This window comes from Asterias amurensis, chromosome 11 (assembly GCF_032118995.1).
Source record: "Asterias amurensis chromosome 11, ASM3211899v1".
In the NCBI taxonomy this organism is placed as follows: Eukaryota; Metazoa; Echinodermata; class Asteroidea; order Forcipulatida; family Asteriidae; genus Asterias; species Asterias amurensis.
In genome coordinates this window covers 6,663,527-6,689,450 of record NC_092658.1, presented here as the reverse complement: position 1 = coordinate 6,689,450, position 25,924 = coordinate 6,663,527, and the positions used below count along the sequence as shown (strand labels likewise).

Genomic DNA, 25,924 nt, shown 5'->3' with positions numbered 1-25,924 from the left:
GCGAACGCCTTGTTGTTGTCCGTCTGGTACCCTTATTTTTGTTGTACAAACGAAAGGTACAGTAATTTGACATTAGAGTATCTGGCTAGTCAGTCAAATCCCTGGTTCGCAAGCAAAACAGTGGTTTTCTAATGAAAGGGTACGGTACCAGTTATTGTAATCTGAGATTTCCTCTATTTTTAATTATTGTGGATGATTTATTGCGAAAATCAAGCATTAATTTTCACAGAGTATTCCCGGTAAATAACTTCTATAAACCTGTGCAAATTTGTGCAAATTTACTTGTCAGAAGGGGCCCAAAAAAGTGAAAATGAATACGAACACTGTCCGATTTCAAACTTATGGTGGCGCTGTTACCATCAAACTGCCACCAAGAGTTTACAATCAGGTCGTGTCCGAATTGGCGACTTCGGCTACAGCTACGGCTAGGGCGCGCGCGTCTGCTATTCTTCAACACTGACAGACGCGCTGATCTAGACGTAGCTGTAGCCAAAGTCGCCAATTCGGACACGGCCTCAGTCAGTTAAAAAATGTCAACAATCGGAAAACGTGTCCAGCTCTGACTCAGAGTCTGAGATCAATCGAGAGGTACCGATGTAGTGTTCAGTTTTTGTTGGTTATAACGTTACTGTGAGTGTGAGTTTTACTGTTAATTTATATCATTTTCAGCCTTTTTAAAATTAAAATGTTGAATTTCGTATATTAATCCTCCCCCAGACAGAGCAGACTTAGCTTTCGCAAGGTGCCCTAATTCCGGACAGAATTATGAATAAAGTAATAAACTTCTTGCTGAGCAAGTCGTGGCTTTATTGTAATTCTAACCCCATGAACCATGATGATTATGGAAGGAAGATCTTATGCTATTAATAACACTGTATGTAGCACAATTGTACTTTGTAGCACTTTGAGTCATATCCATGTTTATATGATGCTCGATGAGGTTCGCAGAAAGTTTAAACAGAAATGAGCCTCCCTTGATCTTTGGTTGGATTGGTAGTTCTTGCGATACTCCGGCCTTCCGGCTGTGGTTGGTTGGAGTGAATGAAACATAAATTAATGCAGTTTGTTGGATGCAAATTTTGAAATCATGATAAGGTGCATTTCTGTTTAGTTAGAATACTAGTAGTAAACCTTAAATTATCTGGCTACTAGTATACTACGGCCGGCTATAAACGCATGCAACACATGAGAGGCGCGGTATTTCTGCAAGTATGCCCCAAGTTTAATTGAAATTTGATATTGTCTAAAACTATTTTGATTGTCTTAATTGTTTCTTTTATTTACAATTGATAACCATCTATATCATCGAGTTGGCAATAAACTATTGTATCTCTGAACATTCTAAAACTTTACTCTACTGTACATTTAAAACTGGTAGGTGCTTATATAAAATGTTTTTGCATTAATTACTTTCATGCAGGATCGTCGTTTATTGCACAATCAAGATTCTGTATTTTTGAGTGATGTGACAATATTTGGTTTTGTTGTTTTGTTGTTTTCTCCAGGAGTCCAATCTATCTAAATATGGAGATGGATATAGATAAAGATAGAGTTGAAACTTCGCAAGCTGTTACTCCTTCAGACCAATCCAGCTGCGTTACAGACGGAAGTAACACAGAAACCTCCCCATCGACATCATTGGTAACCAGAAATATGACCGAGAACAGTTCTGAGGCCATCCCTGATCCATCAATGGATGTACAAGACATGGATGGCCAAGTTTCTCCGGATGCCAAGACCATCCCTGATTCAGGGGGTGCCACTCCCGCAGCTATTCAAGAAGATACTGGAAATGGTGTGAGTGCCCAATGCCAGGAGGGCAAGACTGTACCCGCATCAGGGGGTGCCACTCCTGCAATGATTCAGGAAGGTCAGGCAAGGATAATGTTCCCATCCCTGAATGAGGTGTTTTATAATCCAGTCCAGCAGTTCAACAGGGATTTGACGTAAGTCATAAGTTGTAGGCCCCCTCCTCTCCCAATTTGGCTGCAGAATTGTCGTTCTTTTTTTTTTTAAGGCATTGTACATACCTTTGGTTTTGGGAACCGTTTGATTATTTTAATCCAATGTAGTTGTATACAAACAAATAAACCTGAAAAAATTTCAAACGGTGGGCACATTTTTGACATATTGCTGAAACTCTGGTGCAAATCAACAAATCCCTAACAGGAACACACAATCTAAAATCTCTACTGCGCACAATACCTTCTTATACTCAAGTTTTTTGGGGATAAAAACTGATATATAAATGAAATGTTTCTCCAAATGCTTTATACAAAGATGCTCTACATACTTCTTACGACATTGGCTTTAACTGCCAATAGTTTTCAGTCAATACGCGTACAGACCCTGGTGGAAAAGAGATAAAACTGCAATAAACCTTTGCACCTTTTCTACAGTATATAGATTTAAAAAAAAAAATGTATACCAAAATGTTGTATTATAATATGCTTTCTGTTTTACTTGCTGTCAACTGATGTTCTACATAATAACTGCTCTAGAATTGCATGGGTTCGAATCCCACCCGAGTAACATGCCTGTGATATTTTTTCACAGGACTCGGGAAAGTACTGAGTATACAGTGCTAACACACATCGGTGTATGGGTAAAAACCAAAGTTAATATTCTTTATCCCCGATGCAAATTTAACATCTATTATACATAATAACTAACAATATGCTTCCTGAATTTATTTTCAGAATTGCTGTTATAAGTGTACATGCTGAAGAACAATTGGCAAGCAAAGGATTTAAAGGTACTCCTTGTTGAATATTTCTTTTGAAAGTTTCATGGTTTATCAAACTTTGATGTAGTGTTTTTACTCCTTGGTACTTTTTGCTAAAAAACCCCAATAACATTCAGAAAAAAGAAGAAACAAAACAAAAACCCAATGTCTCTGTGAATAATTACGTCCCACACTTTGAAGTATTGCTTAATATAAAACAAATGAATATTAAGCATTTATGTGCCTTCCCATCATGCAGTGATTTAAGGAATAAGTTAAGTTTGAAGCTTGGCATGGTGTGGGAAAACAAGAAGTAACTACCACTAAACTTGTGGGTACAACCATGTGTAACTGTAAATCTCTTTTGGGACGAGTGTTGGCTTTAACACGGCCCTTTTCAGAGCCAACACTCCTCCCAAAAGATTGCTCCCACATGGTTGAACCTGCAAATTTACTACTTTCTGAATTTTGATGTAAGGAATATTTCTTAATAGTTTCTTACGAGTCCAGTAAAGATGCAGAAGGGAAAGAGGAAACAACTCCAGAAAGTGAAAACATCACTGAAGATGAAAAACAGACGTACCACCCGGGAGAATATTGCAAGGTAAGTAGAGAATCAAGATCCTGTACTCATGAAATGTATGGAGCTCTTCGTTCTTCTGCAGCAGATGTTTTTGTCAGATGCCTCTTTATGTTAAATATTCTAGTTTATTGTGTCTAGAACCAAAGCCTAGCATTGTTGGGTTCAATTCCACAAAGAGCTAAGATGCATCTTAACTTTGTATCAATCTTAACTGCTACGCAAAGTCTGATGTCACAATACAAATCAGTGTGGTGATATTGACAATTTTATAATCGATCCCAGGTCATTTAAAAAGTGGAATTTTGTACTTAAAACCATTGGAACTTTGGCTGGATACATGTTTCTGCTAAGCAGAATTTAATTTAAAAAAATTGAGACCAGCAGGTTGCTGGGCTGTTGTTAATACTTTATCCTGACTGCTATGTAGCTTTAAAATGCATTTAGTTATTGGAACCCACTGTTTGTTGTTTCAACCCTATATAGTTGTAGATATATACCAAACAACTAACCTGTGACAAATTCTTATAAAAGGTGGTAGTTTTTTTTAGAATACATTTGGAATACATGCTGAGAAATGCTTACTGTTAATAACGCTTCTCAAATTCAAATTATTTTATCGGGGATAAAGTTATACCGTGTTCCATAACCACAATACTTCGAAGTGAACAGCTTTTTAAAATGCATTATACTACCCAAGCTAATGTACTTCTTATCAAATAAGTTTATATTGCCATAATTTTCACAGTCATTACCAACTGTGTTCAGACCTTTTATATTGATTCATGTTTATCTTTAAGGATGGACTCAATATTCTAGAAGGATTGTCTGCGACTGGACTGAGAGGAGTACGTTACGCCAAGGAAATCCCTGGATTGAAAAACATCGTCTCCAACGACTGGAACTACGAGGCCTTTAAGACAATCCAGCGTAACATCAAAGAGAATAATGTGGAGCAATTGGTGACAGCCAGCCATGGTGACGCTTCGTAAGTTCAGTGGATAATATGGGATTTGAGGCATTGCACGGTGAGGTATCAATATATATTTGGTTTGAGGTAGCACCATTTGTGTATCTACTTGCCAGGTAGAGTTTGTTCTTTTTAGAGAACTGTCTTGCTTGTAGATTTTGGGATTTAGGGAGACTCCTCAGTTCTGAAAAGAACCTCAGTTCTGAAAAGAACTTTCCTGCTTTTCAACTACTACCTGGGCGAAAGGTAGAAAACCGGTTGAGACTACTACGTTAGCTTATAGATGATTGTTATTACGTTGGTCTCAACGTTTCAACTAGCTTGCTTTAGTCATTGTCGGGAGACTGATTGAGTGGATGAGAAACAGAGTTTGTAAGCAGTTTAAAATCTATGTTCTTAGTCGTTTGTATAAAAGTGTGAGAGAATAGAATCCGCTGTTGCAAACTGCTTTCCAACCAAAAGGACCGACATGGTTAAGTGATCACGACTGGGACTCGAACCCACACTCTGCTGATCAGAAACACCAGGGCCCAATTTCATAGCGCTGCTAAGCACACCAATTTGCTTCGCATTAAATTTCTTCCTCGATAAAAACAGGATTACCAGCCATGTTTCCATTTGTTGGATATTGCTTGATATTGGTATTCAGCTGCTGTTCGCTAAGTCCTAAAAATCACGTAGGAATTTTGGTTGACATTCCTGTGTTTATCGAGGGAGAAATGTCATGCTTAGCAAATTTTTGTGCTTAGCAGCGCTATGAAATTGGGCCCAGAACTTGAGTTCGGTACCAACTGCTAAAATATAGGAATCAAACTTTCTCTTGCTATCAGGCAATCTATGTGTTCTAGTTCGTAAGACACTGCTCTAGGGTTGAAAAGGTCGTGGGTTTGAATCCCACCCAAGTAATATGCCTGTGATTTTTTTTCACAGAGCTCCGGAAAGTACTTAGTATACAGTGCTTACACACATCAGTGTTTATGGGTAAAACCAAAATTAGTATTCATTATCCCTGATGCAAATTTCCATTTTGAAACAGTTCTTAATCTTGTGTTTTGTGTTAGATTGATCATGAATCAGTACCACCTGACTGACCGTGTGGATATCGTTGATCTGGATCCATACGGCAGCCCTGCTAAGTTCCTGAATGGCTCTATGCAAGCAGTCAAGGATGGTGGTATACTGTGTGTTACCTGCACGGATATGGCCGTCCTCTGTGGTAATCGCAGCGAGGCTTGCCATGCCAAGTACGGAGCTATGTCACTGAGGGCAAAATATTGCCATGAAATGGTACAATTATAAACTTCAATAGGGATGTATTGGGACGATAGTATAATAGAGGTATAAAGCCTGGTTCATACTTCCAGGTATATTAGAGGTATAAAGCCTGGTTCATACTTCCAGGTATATTAGAGGTATAAAGCCTGGTTCATACTTCCAGGTATAATAGAGGTATAAAGCCTGGTTCATACTTCCAGGTATATTAGAGGTATAAAGCCTGGTTCATACTTCCAGGTATATTAGAGGTATAAAGCCTGGTTCATACTTCCAGGTATAATAGAGGTATAAAGCCTGGTTCATACTTCCAGGTATATTAGAGGTATAAAGCCTGGTTCATACTTCCAGGTATATTAGAGGTATAAAGCCTGGTTCATACTTCCAGGTATAATAGAGGTATAAAGCCTGGTTCATACTTCCAGGTATATTAGAGGTATAAAACCTGGTTCATACTTCCAGGTATATTAGAGGTATAAAGCCTGGTTCATACTTCCAGGTATATTAGAGGTATAAAGCCTGGTTCATACTTCCAGGTATAATAGAGGTATAAAGCCTGGTTCATACTTCCAGGTATATTAGAGGTATAAAACCTGGTTCATACTTCCAGGTATATTGGAGGTATAAAGCCTGGTTCATACTTCCAGGTATAATAGAGGTATAAAGCCTGGTTCATACTTCCAGGTATATTAGAGGTATAAAGCCTGGTTCATACTTCCAGGTATAATAGAGGTATAAAGCCTGGTTCATACTTCCAGTGATTGCGAATTCGATATGGATTTTGACATCACAAGGCTGTTTTCACAGCGAATGTTTTGCAGGAGTTGAGCACAAGTCACCTGATGCGAATTATTCGCTGCGACTATGTGACGTCACAATTCGTATCACATTCCCATCGCAAATGGTATGAACCAGGCGTCATACAGGATTGGTAGAGCTTACAAAATAGTCGCAGAAAGTGTTCATTAATGGGCTTATTGTGTTGTGTGAGTTAGGTGAAAATATGAAAAACCATGCACAGTGGTCTGCTGGCCAAATACCAGTTAAAACACCAGCTTGATAGTTCCACCCTATTTGGTATGAACAAGTTTAGGGCAAACCCTGAAGCTCCCTTTTGTACATCGTGACCCGCCCTTTATCAATTCATTTTGACCTTATTGGAGAAGTTCGCGCCTTTAAATGTTTTTGAAATAGGTACATGGCGCCATACAAATGCTGTGAATCATCATCAATCAATCAATCATAGATAATTTGTAAAGCACCTAAATCAAAGGTTTTCTTAAAGGCGCTAGAAGAAATAAAAAAAGTCATTGATGGTAGGCCTCCTTAAACAGTGGGCTTTCAGAAGTGCCTTGAATGAGTTGAAGGATGTTGTGTATCTGATGTGATTAGGAAGTTTATTCCGGAGTCTCATCTTTCAAGATTCGGCTGAAAACACATTTATTCACACAATAAGTGCTTTGGAACGCCAAAGTTTCAAAAGGCATACTATGTTTTCACCATTTTCGTAAGAACGCTATCTATTGGAAAGTGAGTGGATCCCAAAACTGAATTTGAGCTTAGAGCCTGGTCTTTATGTGTGAAGTTTTGTACTAAATAATTTAAATTGATACCGTTATTCAGGCATTACGGATTGTTCTTCATTCAGTGGAGATGCATGCAAATATACATCATCGTCACATTGAACCTCTACTGTCAGTCAGTGTAGACTTCTACATCCGTCTCTTTGTACGAGTTCATACCAGCCAGTCAAAGGTCAAGCAGTCAGCTGCGTGAGTTACATTATCAATTTCTTATTGATACAATGGAAATTGCACTGTGGCTTTCTACTTTCAGAAAGTTATTGCAACGCTTTAAAGACACTGAACACTGTTGGTAATTGTCAAAGACCAGTCTTCTCACTTGATGTATCTCAACATATGCATAAAATAACAAACCTGTGAAAATTTGAGCTCAATTGGTCATCGAAGTTGCGAGATAATAATGAAAGAAAAACACCCTGGTCACACGAAGTTGTGTGCTATCAGATGCTTGATTTTGAGACCTCAAACTCTAAATCTGAGGTCTCGAAATCAAATTCGTGGAAAATTGCTTCTTTCTCGAAAACTACATTACTTCAGAGGGAGCCAGTTCTCACAATGTTATTATATTATCAACCTCTCCCCATTACTCGTTACCAAGTAATGTTTTATGCTAATGATTATTTTGAGTAATTGCCAATAGTGTCCACTGCCTTTAAAGTTGGTGTCATGTTTTCTTATTAATCTGAAACACCCAATATTCCTTTAAGGTTTGGGGTTTATGTTACAACCTCTGTCCAACCTCTGTAGGTGTATAGCCAGCCGCTGTGTTTTCTACAGGTAATATCATGGTTAATGTGGCACCAGTGTGTCTGACCCGAGTTTCTCCTCTTAGGATGTTTGAGCGTGAGACCAGACTTTCTGCTTCTTCTCACCCATACATTCTTGATTTGCTGAGATGTAGAACAAAGAGCCATTCCAACAGCTTAATTTGTACTGCATCTCTTTGGAACTCCTTGCCTGGTGCATGTTTCCCTCCATCCTACAATCTGTTTAAAGATGATTATCAATTTCTACTTTCAGCTCCCCTGAGTTATCTTAAATGTTTATTCCTTTAGCCCCTTACCAAGAGTGGCTATAAACCTTTTTTAGGGTAACCTTGCATAAAACAAATTCTAATAATAATAATGATAACAATTCTTAGCTCATTTCCGATGATAGAACATATGAATTCAATATATTTTGTTATCCTGTTTTCCAATAGCAAGAAAGCGTTAGTCTACCACTGTGAGGGATGTGATAACTTTCATCTACAGCGCATGGGGAGACTTCTACCAGTTGCAGACAACCCAAAGTAAGTTGTGTTTAGTCACAGATTTTCAATAACCTAAGAAAAAAAGGAAACCTTTCTTTCCTATGGTAGGAGAAAAATCTCAAATGGGAATATTAAAGGCAAAGTATACCTTTGTTTTTTTTTAACCGTTCAATTGTTTTAATCCTGTGTAAATGTATTCAGAAGACGATTTGAAACCAACGGTTCTTTTCAGAACCACCCCAACTCATTAGAGATAGTCATTACATGGTGTTACCGCAAACCTTTCCATATTATACAATAAAACTAACATTAGGGAAAGGGAAAGGATGTTTTCATTTTGCAAAGGGCATTTCCATTGGAAAATCTTAAAGTCTATGGGAAACCTTTGAAGGTGAATCAAGGTTGCCTCCGTGTAATTTCAGGCTTGAAATCAATGCTACCGATATTTTGTAAATTTTGAAATTTTTCATGAAGATTTATTTCTCTTGGATTTTAACAGGAATTTCAGATACAAGAGTGCCTTTGGACCTCCCGTTGGTCAGAACTGTGAAAACTGTGGTTCAAGATTTCTTGTAAGTACATATTTCTTCTGAGACGGGTTTGGGTACTTCTTGTAGGACACAAAACACAATGTCCACAGATTTACATTCAACTGACACAGTTTGAAGATAAAATGATAGAAAGCTTTCTTTTAAATATTACTTGCGGAGGTGTAGCGTTGAGAAATGAGTAAACCATGTCCTGCAAAGTAATGTTTTTTTCAGGAGACGAACATTATTTTAGCATGTACAATGTTTGCCAATATTGTTATTTACGCAACTCTTCTGAAAACATTGCTCTGTGATTTTCACTTTTATATCATCGAAAAGTTGACGACTAATGAAGCTGAAGCTTCTACAGTCAAACTATATTACATACATCTTCATTCACAGTGAGTAGGGATTCATGTCATAGCCAAAAACTTGGCTCTATTCTGGCTTGCAATGAGTATGGATTGTCTTGCCAGATGGTTTGAGCTTTCTGAATGACCAACACAGAAAAAAAAGTGAGAGAGGGTTCTAAGCATAAGTGTTGTTTTTGTTTTAAGTTTGTTGTTTATTATTGTTTATATTTTGTGCAGCTTGGAGGTCCAATATGGGCGGAACCTCTTCATGACCCTGAGTTTGTCAAGACACTTCTGGGTCATGTGACGACCCACTCTGACCGATTCCACACTCACACCAGGATGAAGGGGATTCTCACACTCATCAGTGAGGTACGATTTTCACTCTAATCAATGTGATAACATTCTCACATTGATCTCACACTCATCAGTGAGGTATGAATTTCACTCTAATCATCAGTGTGACAACATTCTCACATTGATCAGTGAGGTCTTATTTTCACACTGATCAGTGAGGTAGTGGACTACTGGATCTTGGTTTGGAAACCATACCTGAAGAGGGCTAGAGCGCACTAGTCGGAATATTCAGATTAAACTGACGGGCACTTTTCAAAGCCACCACCTCATATTAACCTTTCTACTCTTGGTGACATTTTCCAGCTAAGGATTTAAACTGCCTTTAGCCACTGGGCTAGCTCGGTTCTAGTGATAATACATCTGCTCTAGCAATGCAAAGGTCATGGGTTTGAATCCCACCCGAGTGATTTGCCTGTGATTTTACCGGCTATTTTACCAGCCATTCGAAACCATTCAACTGCACAGGTTGTGTAGCAATTGTGCACAGAACTAATGTGTTCATCACATTGTAACATACTGTTCTTTCCCATCATCTCTTCTGGGGGTCTTTGACAATTGATCAATGCTTCCATGTTTGTCCCTGTTCAATTTGTACCATGGAAACAAATTGGTTTGAAAAGGGAACAACTGAGCGCAGGTGTTCGACCATAGCTATAGTTGAAGCCATCAATTCAGACACATTTATGAATCCACGTCTAATCTCTTTGGTTTTTGTTTGTAGGAGCTTTTAGACTGTCCACTCTACCACAAATTCAGCCAGCTGTTTCACCACGTCCGCAGCGCATGCCCATCACTGAAGAAGTTCCGCTCGGCGTTAATGCACGCTGGGTACAGAGTGTCGCAGTCTCATATCACAGCAGAGGCCGTCAAGACAGATGCCCCGCATTCGGTTGTCTGGGACATCGTCAAAGAGTGGGTGAGTTTGGATTGGACGGTGCAAAAAGTGTGTTTGGAATCCACTGACGGTTTTGACTTTTTATGCCGATGACAATAAACAATGTTTTATCAACTATGAAGATGGGGGATACACAGCACTAAACCTTTAAGCTGTATTATTTAGAGAGAGATTTAGATAAAACTAAACTTTGATAAGCCTATATTTTGTCTGGGCGGATCATTTGTAGAGTGGTTAAGAGCATCAAATTCAAGTTCTGGTGCGTTTTCACCGGAGTGTGGGTTCGAATCCCGGTCGTGACACTTGTGTCCTTGAGCAAGATACTTTACTATAATTGCTTCTCTTCACCCAGGGGAATAAATGGGTACCTGCGAGGGTAGAGGTTGATATTGTGAATGAAAAAGCCTTTGGAGCGATATAAACTGTTGCCCAGGTTGTATACTCCCAAGGGAGCTGAGAAACATTAAAAAGGGATGTTATTGGCCCTATGACCAGGGCACTAATGTAAAGCACTTAGAGAATTAAGTGTTAGTTATTAGGCGCTATATAAATCGAAAGTTATTATTATTATAATGGCCATGCGGTCAAATGCTCTCGACTCGGGCATTCTGGTGGTTTTGAGCAGCAGAGTGTGGGTTGAAGCTTGGTTTTTGCTCTTGTATCCTTGAGCGACACTCAACCATTATTGCTTCGTTTCGGGGATGTAAAGCTATAGGTCCCGTTTGTTTTGTGATGCACTTAAAAGAACCCAGTAAGCAGTTATCATAAAAGAGAAAGGGTTTTTCCCAGTGTTTTCCGGTACAGTTCAGCTGCAGATTGCGCCACATTATTTTGTGAACCGTTACATGGTGCTCTATTAATAAATGGGTTTTATTTTGAAACTCTAGCTCCACATATTTTGTAGAAAAACAAGGAATGAGCACTTTTAGGCACTCTTGGTTGCGATAAAGCCCTTTATCTGCGTATTAGGCTGTTACTATTATTGTTATCTCGTTTTGTTTCAGGTAAAATTAAATCCAGTAACAAGGAAACGGAAACTAGAGGATACCAGCGTCAGTAACATCATACTGAGCCAAAAATCAAGGTAACTGTTCGCATAGCTTAAGCTGTGTATGTTGTCTTCATTTTACTTGGCATTGAACACCCAGCAGGGTGAATGCATGCGCATTACAAGTCTTTATTATTGTCATTATTAAAGCTTTATTGTTATTACAACTTTTGTTTTTAATTACAACCAAAACAATCTAGGCATACAAGGCAAACACAAGTTCAAAGCTAAGATCTCTGAAACTTGATTGTCACTAAAGTTATTTTAAGGTCACTCTGTTTGTTATAATGTGAAGACAGCAGATTTTATATTGCTAGTACAAAAGCCCAAGAATTAGGCCAACTTATCTGGCCCAGGACACTGCTAGCGTTAGGAATATCCCAGCCTCACTACCACCACGGGCAGTGTGCTGTATTGCCCACAAACACTACACACAGGATGATGAAACGGAAATACACCACTAGCTAATTTGGTTGCGCGTAGTTACTTACTTGCCTGGCAAATGATTTAAATAGATCGCCTAGAAGCTCTTTGTAGTTGAGCCTTGATAACATGCGTTTTCTTTTTTTTTTTAATGTGTGTGTTTTCTCTCCTAGTACTGAAGTTTCCTTTGATGTAAGAGAAGACGCCATGCCGACGTCTCGTAAACAGGGCATCCCAAGATTCCCTGCCAACCCTGCCCCCAACTGGGGTCCCAAGGCGAGGGCGAAACCATCGTAAGTTTCACATCGTCAGGCAGCACTTATAATAATAATAGTAATAACTAGTTATTATCTCGCAAGAACCGTATCAATGCGCTTTACATTAGTGCCCTTCTCATTGGGCTAATAACATTCCTTTAATCTTTCTCAGCTGCCTGGGGAGTATACATTCCTGAGCTGCCATAGCGCTCCAAAGGTTTTTTCAAACACAATATCAATCTGTACCCTTGTAGGTACCGATTAAAGTATCTTGCTCAAGGACACACGTGTCATAACCAGGATCTGAACCCACACTCGGATGACTTAACAACTCGGACTTGAATTTGATGCTCTTAACCTCTCAGCCATGACATTCTAAAGCAATCAAACTAAACGGATATGGGTTTTGGGGCATCACATGCTGAGGTATCAATGTATAGTATATTCAGTATGCTTTTGCATATCTACTTCGCTGTGTAGATTTGCAGGGCTGTATGCTTCGTTTTTGAAAGGGCAAGGGCACCAAGGCATTTTCGTCTTGGTAAAGGGCACCCTATGATGAAATTGCAAATTTGTACTGGAGCATTTCAATAGCACCAAGGCAATGACCAGGGGCCTCAAAGGCAATCGCCTTCGTTGCCTCCGTGAAGTATCAGGCCTGGATTTGTTCTTTAGAATGGGCTTGCTACGAGTAGGTAAGAATTCGGGAGACTTCTTAGTTCTGCTGGGAAAGAACTGTCCAGGTAGTTAACTGCTAATAGGGAGGTAGGAAATTGGCTGGGACTACTACTTTTGCAAGGTAGATCGAGGCGACTTCGCTTTATTCACTGCCACGGAGCAAAATCCAACTTGGTCTCTTTGTTTCGACTAGCCTACTCTAGTCATCATCAAGGACTTAATCATCTTCCACAACAAAATAAAGAGCAACCACTTTTTATTTAATATTTCCTGCGCAAAACACAAGAGAAAAACACATCTTTCTGCATTTTCCTAAAACCTTTTATTTCAGATCATCTGCAGAGACACTTGAAGAGAAAAGAGCGCGTCATCAAAACAAAAGAGCAAGACAGAAGGAGCAGAGACCAGAGGAAGGAAACGAGTCGGACGATGTCAAACTACAAAAGTGAGAAACAGTTTGATCTTAGATGTATGTGTAAACAATCCTTGCATCGGACATTCTACAAAACTGTACTATTGATGGGTCCAGGGGTGGAGAAAGCAACCCACGCTAGTAAACATTTTATTGTCTGCTAAACATTATACAAACATAAAGGCACTTAACATGTTTGGTAAGTCGTCAAAGATCAGTATTCTCACTTGGTGTGTCCCAACACATGCATAAAATAACAACTCGGTGAAAATTTTGACTCAATTGGTCATCAAAGTTGCAAGAATATAATTAAAGGAAACAAAAACCATTGTTGAACAAATTGGTGTGCTTTCAGATGCCTAAAAAAGGCTTCAGGCCTGAAGTCCTTTAAAGTCACCTGGAAGTGGTATTTTTTCAAAATAAAGCTTTTGTCACTTATATATGTGTTTTGATGAGTGGAATGTGAATAAACAGTTAACTAAGGTTTTAAAAAATCAGTTCTTATGTTATTTACAAATTTTATAGTAGACCCCGACCCGAGAGGGCGCTGTTCGTGACGTCAATCGAGGCAGACTTTGCATGTAATGCGTAGAGTAAACACAATTGCAAAGTACATGTACGGACCAAGTCGTGAGTTTGTACGTTTCAAAAAAAAAATTTTTTGTTTTTTTCCGGCAATGCCCACCAGGTGTATTGCTGCTGAATGCAGAAACACACTTTTTGAAATGTACCAACTCACGACTTGGACGTACATGTACTTTGCACGTGTGTTTACTATACGCATTGCAGGCAAAGTCTGCCTCGATTGACGTCACAAAAGGGGTAGGCGGAGTCAGCCCCCAAAACAACTTTATATATTTTTTAAACATATAAATCGTGACAAACAATTACTTAAAAAAATTGTTTTATTGTTCGTAAGCATATACTCTTATGTTTGAAAGGAAAAAAAATCTATTTCCAGGTGACTTTAATATTTGAAATAGAAATTACCGCTTTCTCAAAAACTATGTTACTTCAGAGGGAGTAATTTCTCTACAGCGCTCCGTTGCTCATAACCGATTAATTTTTTTTGCTAACATATATTTCGAGTAATTAACAAACATGTCGAGGGGTCGATTTCACAAAGAGTTGGGTAATCTTAGGACTTAAAAGTGAGTCATAACTAGTCGAAGGAGATATTAAAAACACATGACTAGTTCTAAGTAAGGACGGAGTAAGGACGGAGTAACTCGTCCCAACTCGAGATAGGACTAGTCTTAACTCTTTGTGAAATCCAACCCAGTGCCTTTAAAGGCAACATCACAGATTGTTTTTGTCAACCTAATGCTAATTTATAGGCAACATTTTAAAGAAATTTACAATAACAGTAAAATGTGAAAGTTTCAGCTGAAAAGAGTGTCTACTTGTTGCGAAAACAGCAAAAAACCCATGTGGTAATTTCACAAGAACACAAGTCCATCTAGAATTAGCGAGATGATAGCGGGAACCAATCACATCTCTGGCCGCAGCATTCAAGAACAGACACCAACCCTCAGAAATCTGAAAATCGATGCATGCATCAATCGTTTCTCAGATTCAAATGTTTTTGAGTGAAAACCATAGTACCTCGAAGAGAATCCTTTCTTAAAGTAGTTTATACTATCAACAGCTGCAGTGCTTCTCACTAAATAAATGTTTGTGGTCAATGATTTTTTGAGTATTTAACATTTCAGACCAAACCTTTAAGCTTCCATAAGCACCGATAAATAGAAATACATATTCATATAAAAACAACTATACAAATGGCTTAAAAATGCTCCATTTACCAAAACATTTCATTTCTTGATTGTATGTTCGCAAACAAAATGGCACTTTGCCTCGAAAAAAAAGAAGAAGCAAACTATACAGGTGGAAATATAATATTTAACTTTGCACTTATTATTTACAATGATTTAAAAAAAATATTGTTACAATTTCTTTTGATGAAAATAAAATAAAATTCTTAATTTTATCTTCTTAGTCACGACTTACTACATTGTTCTCAATTAAAAGGCAAGCAAACGTTACTAGCGAAAACTACAATATTTTATAATGTACTGATCTTTTAGGTTCAATCGATAACAATTATTTATAACAAAGGTTGTGGGTTCGAGTCCCTTCCAAGTAATTTGCAGTGATTTGTTTTTCACAGAACTTGGGGAAAGTACTGAGTATACAGTGCTTATCACACATCGGTGTAAGGGTAAAAACAAAATGAATATTTGTTATCCCAGATGCAAAATTAACATAAAACAATAGGCGAGAGCGACACAATTGGTTCACCAAACAGGTAGTCGCAACTATTTTTGTAGTGGTCATGGCAGAATGATTAATTGCGTAGTTGAAAAACGGTAGTCACGACTGGCCTAACGAATCAATAGTTGTGACTACGTGTCGACACTAGTCGCAGTAGTTGCCCAGGCTTACTTGCTATGTGATAGCAGTAGGCCCCATGCCAGACATTACATCTTGGTAAAAAAATTCAGTAATCAATAAAAACATTTATTTCCACATTCACATCACAATGGTGGGAAAACACTAGGAAGAGACCTACAAAATGGACCGAAAATGGATTGGTATACTTATTTACAACTATCAAACTAAAGGTTAAATAAGCAGCAATTTGGAAATGTGCTTTTAGCTTGGTTAAATACTTCAAAGGCACAAGGGTATCACAATGTGTAAAAATTGTATGAATTTTGTTTAGATTCAGTACTGTTACAACCTGTCTGTGAGGCAGGGGGTTCCTTAAATGCTGTCATCTTTTTCAGTCAATATTTGCAGTTAATATTTACAGTCAATATTTGCAGTCAATATTATTATGAACAAGATAATGGTAAATTGAAGGCTGAATCAAAAAGGCAACTTCTACTGAACAAATAGTGGCCACAATCGTCATGACATCCTACTAAACAAAAATTTGTTTTTTTCTGATACAGTGAACAATTAAAGATGTAGCTTTATTTCATTTCAGCTTACATGCTGCCTCCTTTAAAAAACAGAGAAAACCTAAACTAATTGGTCCTAAAAGTTACTTTGATAAAGTATTTGTGAGTTTCAGCAGAGAGTAGTAATTCTAAGATTAATTTTGAATGCGCAATTATTAGTCGATTACTGGCCAGCGACGTACATGCGCAGTGACACACTCACTTGAACGACTCGCTTGGAAGCCTAGTCAACCACCGGTACGCCATATAAGTAGCATGTCATAACATATTCGTTACAATATACAATAAGTACGCCACATTCGACACTCCATTGCCTTCCGTGTTTTCACTTTAGTGTCACTGGTTCCCCTCTGCGCCTTAAACATTTTAGCATGGAACAGGCAGACCTGAGGTGCTTCTCGCTACTTTCGTAAATCCACAAAACCAGCCATCTGAACCCTTTCAACAGGGTGGAAGCATCCGCTGCACCTACATATCACAGCTTATAGACGACCTCAACGCCATCGGCCTACAATACGATCAAGCTATTCAAGCTGCCCTGGATCGGCCTGGATGGCACAGACGAATTTCTAACATTTGACAAACCCATGGTCACAACGTCTCGAGCCAAGTTCGGCCCGAGTAGCGTCATCTATATATATATATAGGCTATCAGGACAACGGAAGAAACCATGGTCATGAGCCTTGGTTCCAAATGGTCGACCAATAGTTGTCAACCAATGGTTCGACTAGCCTGGGTTCAAGTCAAAATAGTCAACCTTTAGTTAACCATCGTGCTCACTCAAACTTGCTCATGGTCGACCACAGTAGTCAACCAATGGTCGACCAGCCTGGGTTCAAGTCAAAGTAGTCAACCTTTAGTTAACCATCGTGCACACTCAAACTTGCTCATGGTCCACCACAGTAGTCAACCAATGGTCGACCAGCCTGGGTTCAAGTCAAAGTAGTCAACCTTTAGTTCACCATCGTGCACACTCAAACTTGCTCATGGTCGACCACAGTAGTCAACCAATGGTCGACCAGCCTGGGTTCAAGTCAAAATAGTCAACCTTTAGTTCACCATCGTGCACACTCAATCAAACTTGATCTTAGTAGTTGAGATTTCCATACTCTTGGAATCGCTGTAGATGTTCTTGAATCACCTCGTAGCACAGAATGTATTGCTCCTGTTGAAGGAGAATAAATTATGGTCATGTCAAGAAATATACAATGCCCTCGGATGTAGATACTGTATTTATAATCACATTGCTTTTAATAATAGTAATAAGTTCTTATATTGCTCGTTTTACAATAACCGTATCAATGCGCTTTACATTAGTGCCCAAGTTATTGGGCCAATAACATTCCTTTAATCTCTCTCAGCTCCCTTGGGAGTGAGTATACAACCCCAGGCAACCGTAGCGCTCCTGTGGCTTTTTCATACACAATATCAACCTCTACCCTCGCAGGTACCCATTCATACCCCTGGGTGAAGAGAAGCAATTATAGTAAAGTATCTTGCTCAAGGACACAAGTGTCCTGACCAGGGTCCGAACCCACACTCCGATGATTTAACAACCAGAGCTTGAATCCAATGCTCTAAACCATTCGGCCATGACACCCTGTTTGTAGAACATTGGTTTAAAGGGAAGGTATACGTTTGGTAATCATTGTTAAAATTAATGGCAATAAAAAGTTACTTGGTTTTCAACAAAGAAAACAAAACGGACCAAATGCGACACAAACAAAAAATCATATAATATGAATATATAATGCCAGACGATAGATAACACACTCGAAAAAAAGAAGAAGAAAAAAACAAGAAAAGGAATGAATTTAAATAAGAAATGTGTTTATGTTCTGTACTCACTAATGTCTCGACCATCAGAGGTCGGTTCATCCGAAGCCTTTTCACTGCTTGGAAAATATCCACTGCATCATCGCTTGTTATTTTCTCTGCTACAGTTGAAACAGCACAGAACACTCCACTTCTACCCACTCCATTTCTGATAAATACACACCAACAGAAAAACAAATTTAAAGGCAGTGGAGACTGTTGATAATTACTAAAAATAATTATTAGCCTAAAACATCTCTTATATCGTTGCGGTACCCGCTGCCAAAACATAGGATTCGAACTGCCTCTAGCTACCGGGCAACCTCGGTGGTCTAGTTGGTAAGACACTGCTCTAGAATTGCAAGGGTCGTGGGTTCGAATCCAACCCGAGTAACATGCCTGTGATATTTTTTCACAGGACTCGGGAAAGTACTGAGTATACAGTGCTAGCACACATCGGTGTATGGGTAAAAACAAAAATTAGTAAACATTGAGTATGCTCGCGTGGAAGCCAAAATGCGATGGTACCTGTGAAATTCGCTTGCCGTAAGCACAGAATTCCCTGCTTCCGTAAGCGCTGATTCTGTGCTAATGGTAAGCAAAGCCATGAAATTTGGCCGTAATTGACCACAACATTTTCATAGGTTTATTATTGAATGATCACACAAAACATGACTACCATCTGCGACTATTTGGTTAGCTCTACCTATCCTGTTTAAAGCCATTATACACTTCGGGAACAGAAACAAAAATAAAAGTTCACAGATTTACAAATAACTTGGAGGGTTTACAGAAGGTAATGGTGAAAGACTTCCATTGAAATATTATTCCATGAAGTGCTTTACTTTTTGAGAAAACATTAAATCAATTATCAATTCTCGATATCGAGAATTACAGATTTATTTTAAACACATATCATGACACGGCGAAACGTGCAGAAACAAGGGTGGGTTTTCCCTTTATTTTCTCCAGACTCCGATGACCGATTGAGCCTAAATTTTCACAGGTTTGTTATTTTATATATAAGTTGTGATACACGAAGTGTGGGCCTTTGGACAATACTGTTTACCAAAAGTGTCTAATGGCTTTAATACCTAAATGTTAGTGATATTTTGTGCAATTCTAACTCACAAGCACTGAACGATAGCAGGCCTGGATGAGTGACATTCATCTTTCCATCGTTGTACAGCGCCTAGAAGATCTAGAATACATTGTGGGGAGCTTGGCTTGTCTTGGTTGCTGGCCCATCCAAGTAGTTGGAAATGTTTTACAATGATCGACTTCTCCTGCAACAAGATCATTTGTAAAAAAATGAGCCAAATTTTCCCACAACATCAGTGTAGTTTAGTCTAAATAGTACTATTAAAAAGACTTTTAATGAATTATTAAGCCTAAAATAGAAACTGCCCCAAAGTGCTGAAAAAACCTAAAAATAACACTGAACAACAACTGTAGCAGAAAAGCAATAGAAGAAAAATCGCACAAAGTTTAACGGTACAAAATATTACAAACTAAAGTCAACCAAATTAGCTCTATTGAACCTTAGCAACACCTATTATTTGGAAAACTGAAAATACAATTAAAACCACAGAGATTTACTTAAATTAAGCCTACAAAAGTATTTTAAAGTAAAAACAGGAGGGTAAAAAGTTGTTACCAATATTAAGAGTTTTTAAAATGAGTTACCACAAACCAACATGTTTGAAAAGTAAACACACTATACAGCATGATGCAAACACACACAATAAGTGTAACAAGATAAGTATGGCCCTCAGTAGTTAAATGATGTTTTATTCAATGTAACATTTATTTCCATACTCACAATAAGAAAAGACAGAATCATTTGGGGAAAAAAATATAGTAGTTCATTAATTACAAGCAAACAGTATAGTAATAATAATGATTACACAGCATTTTATAAAGGCGTTCTGAATCTGATGTAAAACCAAATCAAAGGCGCCGGTCAAGGTGGAAAAGAGGGAATTATCAAGTGGTAGGGAAAGCAAGAGTGAACAGGTGTGTCTTCAGTTGCTGCTGAAAGATGGAGATGTTTTGTATTTCCCTGAGGTTTTCAGGAAGTGAATTTCAGAGCCTAGGTGCTACGCTGGAAGAAACCCTGTCACGGCAGCTGGCTTAACAGTATTCATGACTGATAAGAATGATACTGAAAAATAATTTAGTAAAATCTAGTAAGGAGGTTGTTCGAACAAGCTGAGGCCCTGTGGGAAACAGCCTTAGACAAAATACAACATTAACAAACAATGAACAGGCGAGAATGCAAAAATATCAATTCTCTTTTCATAGATTGTCACATTTCATCCATTTAAACTCCAATTATGTACAAGGTTTTATCCACCTGATTGAGTTTACCAATTTCACACTTAGGAGTGGCATTGAACCAGACAATAATAGCACTGGTACGGCAAGATTCAACGGCTTTCCCGGCTTTCGTACACGAGTACGAGCACTCCCAATGACATACTGCACGATTCTGCCGCGCGTGCCAAATATACGCGCACGCATGACCGAGTTTGTCCGACCACAATCATTGCTGTGATTGGTCAAATGGGTGAACGTGCACAGCTTGATTGACAAGCCGGATCGGTCCATTACTCATATAGCAGAGAATCCTCGCACAAACAAAAACAGGAAAAGAAAAACTTACAATGTATAAATAAAAATACAGAAGAACTAAACATTACTTAAAAAGTACAGCAATGTGTTAATACAAGCAAGTAACATGAGGATACCAGCAATAACACAATAATTAACAAAATTATATTCAATTTCTCCTGAAGATGAGCAGAGTATCCTCTTCGAAACGTCGAGACCACACCGGCTTGTTTCAGAGCCAACACTCCCTCAAAAAAGAGATCTTGTACATGGTTACTTCTTATTCTTCACACCATGCAAAGCTTCAAATCAAACATCATTTAAAATTATATTCATATCTAATAATCATACCTTTTGGTCCCTCCTTGAAACCTTGTAAGTCTGACACTTGTAGACTCTTCCTCCATTTGTTGAGATGAGTTCAACAAAGAGAGGTCCAAACCGTGTTACACCACTCTGTGGCCACATCTCATCCCATTTCTAAATACAACCAACCAGGAGTAACAACAAAAATGTAAAATGATGTCACATTATTGCTGGGTAGGGTGAAAGAAATTTTGTCAAAATTTTATAACAGATGTGTATGCAAGCCGCCAGACACACAAGGCCTGAAGACCACTTCAAGGTGTAGGCTAAAAATCAACTATTTTTTAAGGGGCCGTTGCCACCTACTCCTGGGGATGAAACAGGGTTACCCCCTTTACAGTCAATATAGGGATATAGGCTTGGGTACCATCCATCAGAAGCCCGACTGGTAGAGCAGAATGCACTACCTCCTTAACTTAAAATATCTTATAAAAGTTCTTATAACCGTTTTGTTGTGTTTTTTGGGGCTCATTGTTGTGTTGTGGTCCAGCCGTGTAGTGCATCAAACTAAGTGCAGTTGGCCAAGTCATCAAAGGGTTGAATCAAACACTTGTATGGTCCCAATGTTTGAATACACATCAGGCATTGGGTTTTCTACCAACCAATCAGTCTAATTGAAACAAAACAGTCCACTAATTTGATTTTGAAACCTCAGAATTAGATTTCGAGGTCCCAAAATCAAGCATCTGAAAGCACACAACTTCGTGTGACAAGGTTTTTTTTTTCTTTCATTATTATCTTGCAACTACGACGACCAATTGAGCTTAAATTTTCACAGGTTATGTTATTTGGTGCATATGTTGATGCGTGCACTTTGTAAAACACATAAAAATGGTCAATGACGCATATTTGCAACCCATCTATAATACTTCTATGCTGTGACTTACATTATACACTGAGCTTGGGTCGTCCAACGTCACGATCGCAGGGCAATTCCAGTCGAATGCAAGACGCCAGATATCAGCAACTGTATGAGGTAATGGAATCTGGGTTGTGATGAAGGCATCTTTACGATTGAAGCTCTATCAAAATAGAACATCAGAAAATAGAATTAGCTACTTCATTACGAGACCAGCTGAAGAAGGACGCTACACAAAAGGAAACATCTGAGCTTAGGACGCTGTTGCTGGACCGGGATGCGTGGAAGAAGACCATCAAAGTTTCCGGAGAAGGCGTCGGCTGAAGACATCCTCTCGCTCAACTGATCTGATCTGATTGCAAACTGCTATACCAACTGAAAGGACTTGTGATTTGAAAGCATTTAAGATAGCTGAGTTTCTACTCAATTCAGTTCACTTTACTTCCAATCCATTATGGTTAACAATACATAAAGTAGTGAACAATGCATAATATTTTACAAGCCAATGCAAAAATATGTTAATACAGAGATGTTTTGAAATATAAAAACGAACATTTACAACCAAAGGCAATCTTATAATAACAGAAGACAAAAACTAAAAACCAATACATGACACATGGTGGGGATGGAGGGGCCCTTAACAAGCAGGGCTTGTCAAGTACTGACTCCGCTAACGAAGAAAACAATGAAGCAATTTTACTAGGTGGTGAGATCAAAGGAAAATGTTGCGGCAAAACAGTTCTAATTAACAAGAACAAAGACAAAACAGTAGGCATTAAATAAATACTAAGAAATACATTGAGAGATGAATATGGTGTAACAAATAATCAAAATGCCAACATGTTTTACGAAGGTTGCAGGTTCAAGTCCCACTCAAGTCAATTTGTCCTTGTTCAACTCAAAGTTCAAACTATCGCACTTACATCCACAAAGGCTGCGTTGATGTAGTTATTGCTGTCATCAGTGTCTCCTTCAGTAACCAGAAACGGGCGATGTCGCTCAACTAAACAAAAAGTGTCAAAAGAAAAACAGTATAACTAAACATGTCAAAAAGGTTTAGCGAGATATCGCCTAAAAGTCCGAAGCAAATTATGTCAAAGCGAGAAGAATAACCCATAATTGGTATACACAATCTGAGCAACGTTACTGGCAGTAGTGCAAACTGCAAGCATTCATTGAAACATCAGAAGCAATTTTAGGCTCAGAGTTTGCATTTCTCAAACTTAAAAAAAATCACTTTTTAGAATTTTACCCAAAACTTACGTGGGAGAATATCGGGGAATCTGTTCTTGTTGGTGTTCTCTGGAAGGAGACCTCCTGTAAATGCATCATCCGGCTTGGGTGTGACTTGATTCAGGATCTAGCAAAACAAAAGATTAATTAATAATAATAATAATAAAAATAATAACAAATTCTTATATAGCGCATTTCACAATAACCGTATCAATGCTCTTTACATTAGTGCCCTGGTCATGGGGCCAATATATCCCTATAATATTTGTTAGCTCCCTTGGGAGTATACAGCCCTGAGCTGCCTGTAAGGTGTTGTGGCTTTTTCATACACAATATCAACCTCTACCCTCGCAGGTACCCATTTATACTCCTGGGTGAAGAGAAGCAATTATATTAAAGTATCTTGCTCAAGGACACAAGTGTCACAATAATTAATGTTATAAATGTTAGGACTGTTAGCTGCCTGTAAGGTGTTGTGGCTTTTTCATACACAATATCAACCTCTACCCTCGCAGGTACCCATTTATACTCCTGGGTGAAGAGAAGCAATTATATTAAAGTATCTTGCTCAAGGACACAAGTGTCACAATAATTAATGTCATCACCCTAGAGATAGCTCAGTGATGAGAGCTCTTGGTGTGATAGGAGATTCTGTCTCCATTTAGGCTTCAACGGTGAGCAACAGAAAAGATTACATTTACCCGAAACTCATCTTCAAGATGCGTCCGTCTTGTCTTGGGATTCAGTCTCTTAAGCTTGGATAATGTCTCAGGGTAATCTCGAGCAAGGATTTGTGTATCCCCACAGAGATAAGCCTCCAACAGAGCAGAATAAATGAAGACGTACTGATCCTACAAAAGTATACCAACAAATGAAAATTATTAACTTTTGAAGAACAAATTAATTGGGAGTTTGTTTGGGTTTTTAAGATTTTATTAGTTTTTTTTTAAATTAAAAGTGAGAACATAAAAACAAAATCAAATGAAACTTCCAAAAAAACTTTTCTCCCAATTCTTGGTTAGTACCTTACATTTACATTTTGTCATTTTCGTTTTAAGAATCAATTCTGGTTTTAACACTTTTGTTTTTACTTTTGTATTACCTAGACAGCCTCTGTCCAACTTGTGATGCCTACAAAATTAAAATAAATAACAATACACAGTTCAATATCAATTCACTTACATAAGTTTGCACCATGTTGACTCGACTTTCTCTCATCTCATTTACATAACCGAAAACGCTTATTTGTTGTCTTTGAGTCATCATATCTAATAACGTGTAGATGGCGATAAATGTTCCTGTACGTCCAACACCAGCGCTGTATACAAAAATCATTCATAACCGCAAAAACATTCATTTGAATAAAAGAACAAAACCTACAAAACATGCATGTTTTTGAACACAATTTATACTAATTTTTTTTAAAGGAGGTCATTGATTCAATTCTCGCTGCAGTCATTTTTTCTTTGAACAACCACAATTTATTTTCAAGTTGGTTAAGACTGGAACTCCTTGCCTGGTGCATGTTTCCCTCCATCATACAGTCTAGACTGTTTTAAGAGAAATATCAATTTCTACCTTCAGCTCCCCCGGGTTCTTTTCATATTAAATAATTTGTCTTGCTGTAGCCCCAAACCAAGAGTGGCTTTTAGCCTTGTTTGGGGTGAGAATGCGTAAAGAAAAATTAAAAAAAAACCTTGACTTTACCTGCAATGGATCAGTACAGGTGTTTCTGCCCCATGGTTGACTTGAATCTTCCTGGTTTCTTTCACTACTTGGATGAGATTAAGAATGGCACTGGGGTACAAGGGCACTCCCATATCCGGCCAGGACGTCATAGTGAAGTGCTTAATAATACGACACTCCGATTCACCGTCGACCTTAAAATGAAAATATTTCATTACACTTCACATTAGCAAAACACTAACAGGAATTAAAAGATACAATCCTAAAAATAGAAGGGACTTAGGAACTACAAATAATTACAAATACTCAAAATGAATAAAAATTCTAAGCCAGTGAGGTGGCAAGGAGGAAAAGGTGACCAGGGGTGGATTTCACAAAGAGTTAAGACTAGTCTTGTCTCGAGTTAGGACGAGTTACTTGTTCTTAATTAAAGGCAGTGGACACTATTGGTAATTACTCAAAATAATTATTAGCATAAAACCTTTCTTGGTGATGAGTAATAGGGAGAGGTTAATGGTATAAAACATTATGAGAAACGGCTCCCTCTGAAGTGCCATAGTTTTTGACAAAGAAGTAATTTTCCACGAATTTGATTTCGAGACCTCAGATTAGAACTCGAGGTCTCGAAATCAACCGTCTAAACGCACACAACTTTGCGTGACAAGAGTGTTTTTTCTTTCATTATTATCCTGCAACTTCGATGACCGATTGAGCTCAAATTTTCACAGGTTTGTTATTTTATGCATATGTTGAGATACACCAACTGTGAATGCTAGTCTTTGACAATTACCAATAGTGTCCACTGCCTTAATAACTCCTAAAGAGTCCTAGTACGAGTCCTAAGTGGGGACTATCTTTGGGAAATCGACCCAGACCCATCAAAATATTGTCAACAACTTTCCGGCCCTTCAGATAAAAACCCCCCACAACAAACCATTGGATGACTTTGGGATGTTTGATGTCATTCCACATCCTGGGAACTTTTTCATTGTGAACATTACTGAAAACAATGCATTTATCGGGTAAGTTTGCTGCCACCTAGTGTCCCAG

The 25,924-nt window shown here is 38.3% G+C and overlaps 1 protein-coding gene and 1 pseudogene across 4 annotated transcripts; one reads left to right on the top strand and one right to left on the bottom strand.

Moving 5' to 3' along the window:
* The first annotated feature begins 13 nt into the window (after positions 1-13).
* LOC139944694 (tRNA (guanine(26)-N(2))-dimethyltransferase-like) lies at positions 14-13,888 on the top strand. Of its 4 annotated transcripts, none has more exons than XM_071941768.1 (14): positions 14-56; positions 1,506-1,946; positions 2,700-2,755; positions 3,220-3,329; positions 4,106-4,293; positions 5,337-5,562; positions 7,171-7,319; positions 8,332-8,421; positions 8,882-8,954; positions 9,503-9,637; positions 10,344-10,538; positions 11,522-11,601; positions 12,162-12,281; positions 13,255-13,888. In XM_071941768.1, exons 2-14 carry the CDS (start codon positions 1,525-1,527, stop codon positions 13,370-13,372), a joined length of 1,962 nt encoding a protein of 653 aa, XP_071797869.1. In that variant the 5' UTR covers positions 14-56; positions 1,506-1,524; the 3' UTR covers positions 13,373-13,888. The 4 variants fall into 4 exon arrangements, with proteins under 4 accessions (XP_071797869.1, XP_071797870.1, XP_071797868.1 ...); XM_071941769.1 differs by lacking the exon at positions 14-56 and adding an exon at positions 419-588; XM_071941767.1 differs by lacking the exon at positions 14-56 and adding an exon at positions 419-636.
* Positions 13,889-14,027: 139 nt separating this feature from the next.
* LOC139944692 (receptor-type tyrosine-protein phosphatase T-like) overlaps positions 14,028-25,924 on the bottom strand; it is a 38,984-nt pseudogene continuing 27,087 nt past the window's right edge.

What these genes read in the sequence shown, in the direction of transcription:
- LOC139944694 (XM_071941768.1), top strand. Translation starts at nt 1,525, where the DNA reads ATGGAGATGGATATAGATAAAGATAGAGTTGAAACTTCGCAAGCTGTT. An exon ending in CAGTTCAACAGGGATTTGAC is followed by an intron (nt 1,947 to 2,699) that starts GTAAGTCATAAG and finishes ATTTATTTTCAG; the next exon opens with AATTGCTGTTATAAGTGTAC. An exon ending in CAAAATATTGCCATGAAATG is followed by an intron (nt 5,563 to 7,170) that starts GTACAATTATAA and finishes ACCGTTATTCAG; the next exon opens with GCATTACGGATTGTTCTTCA.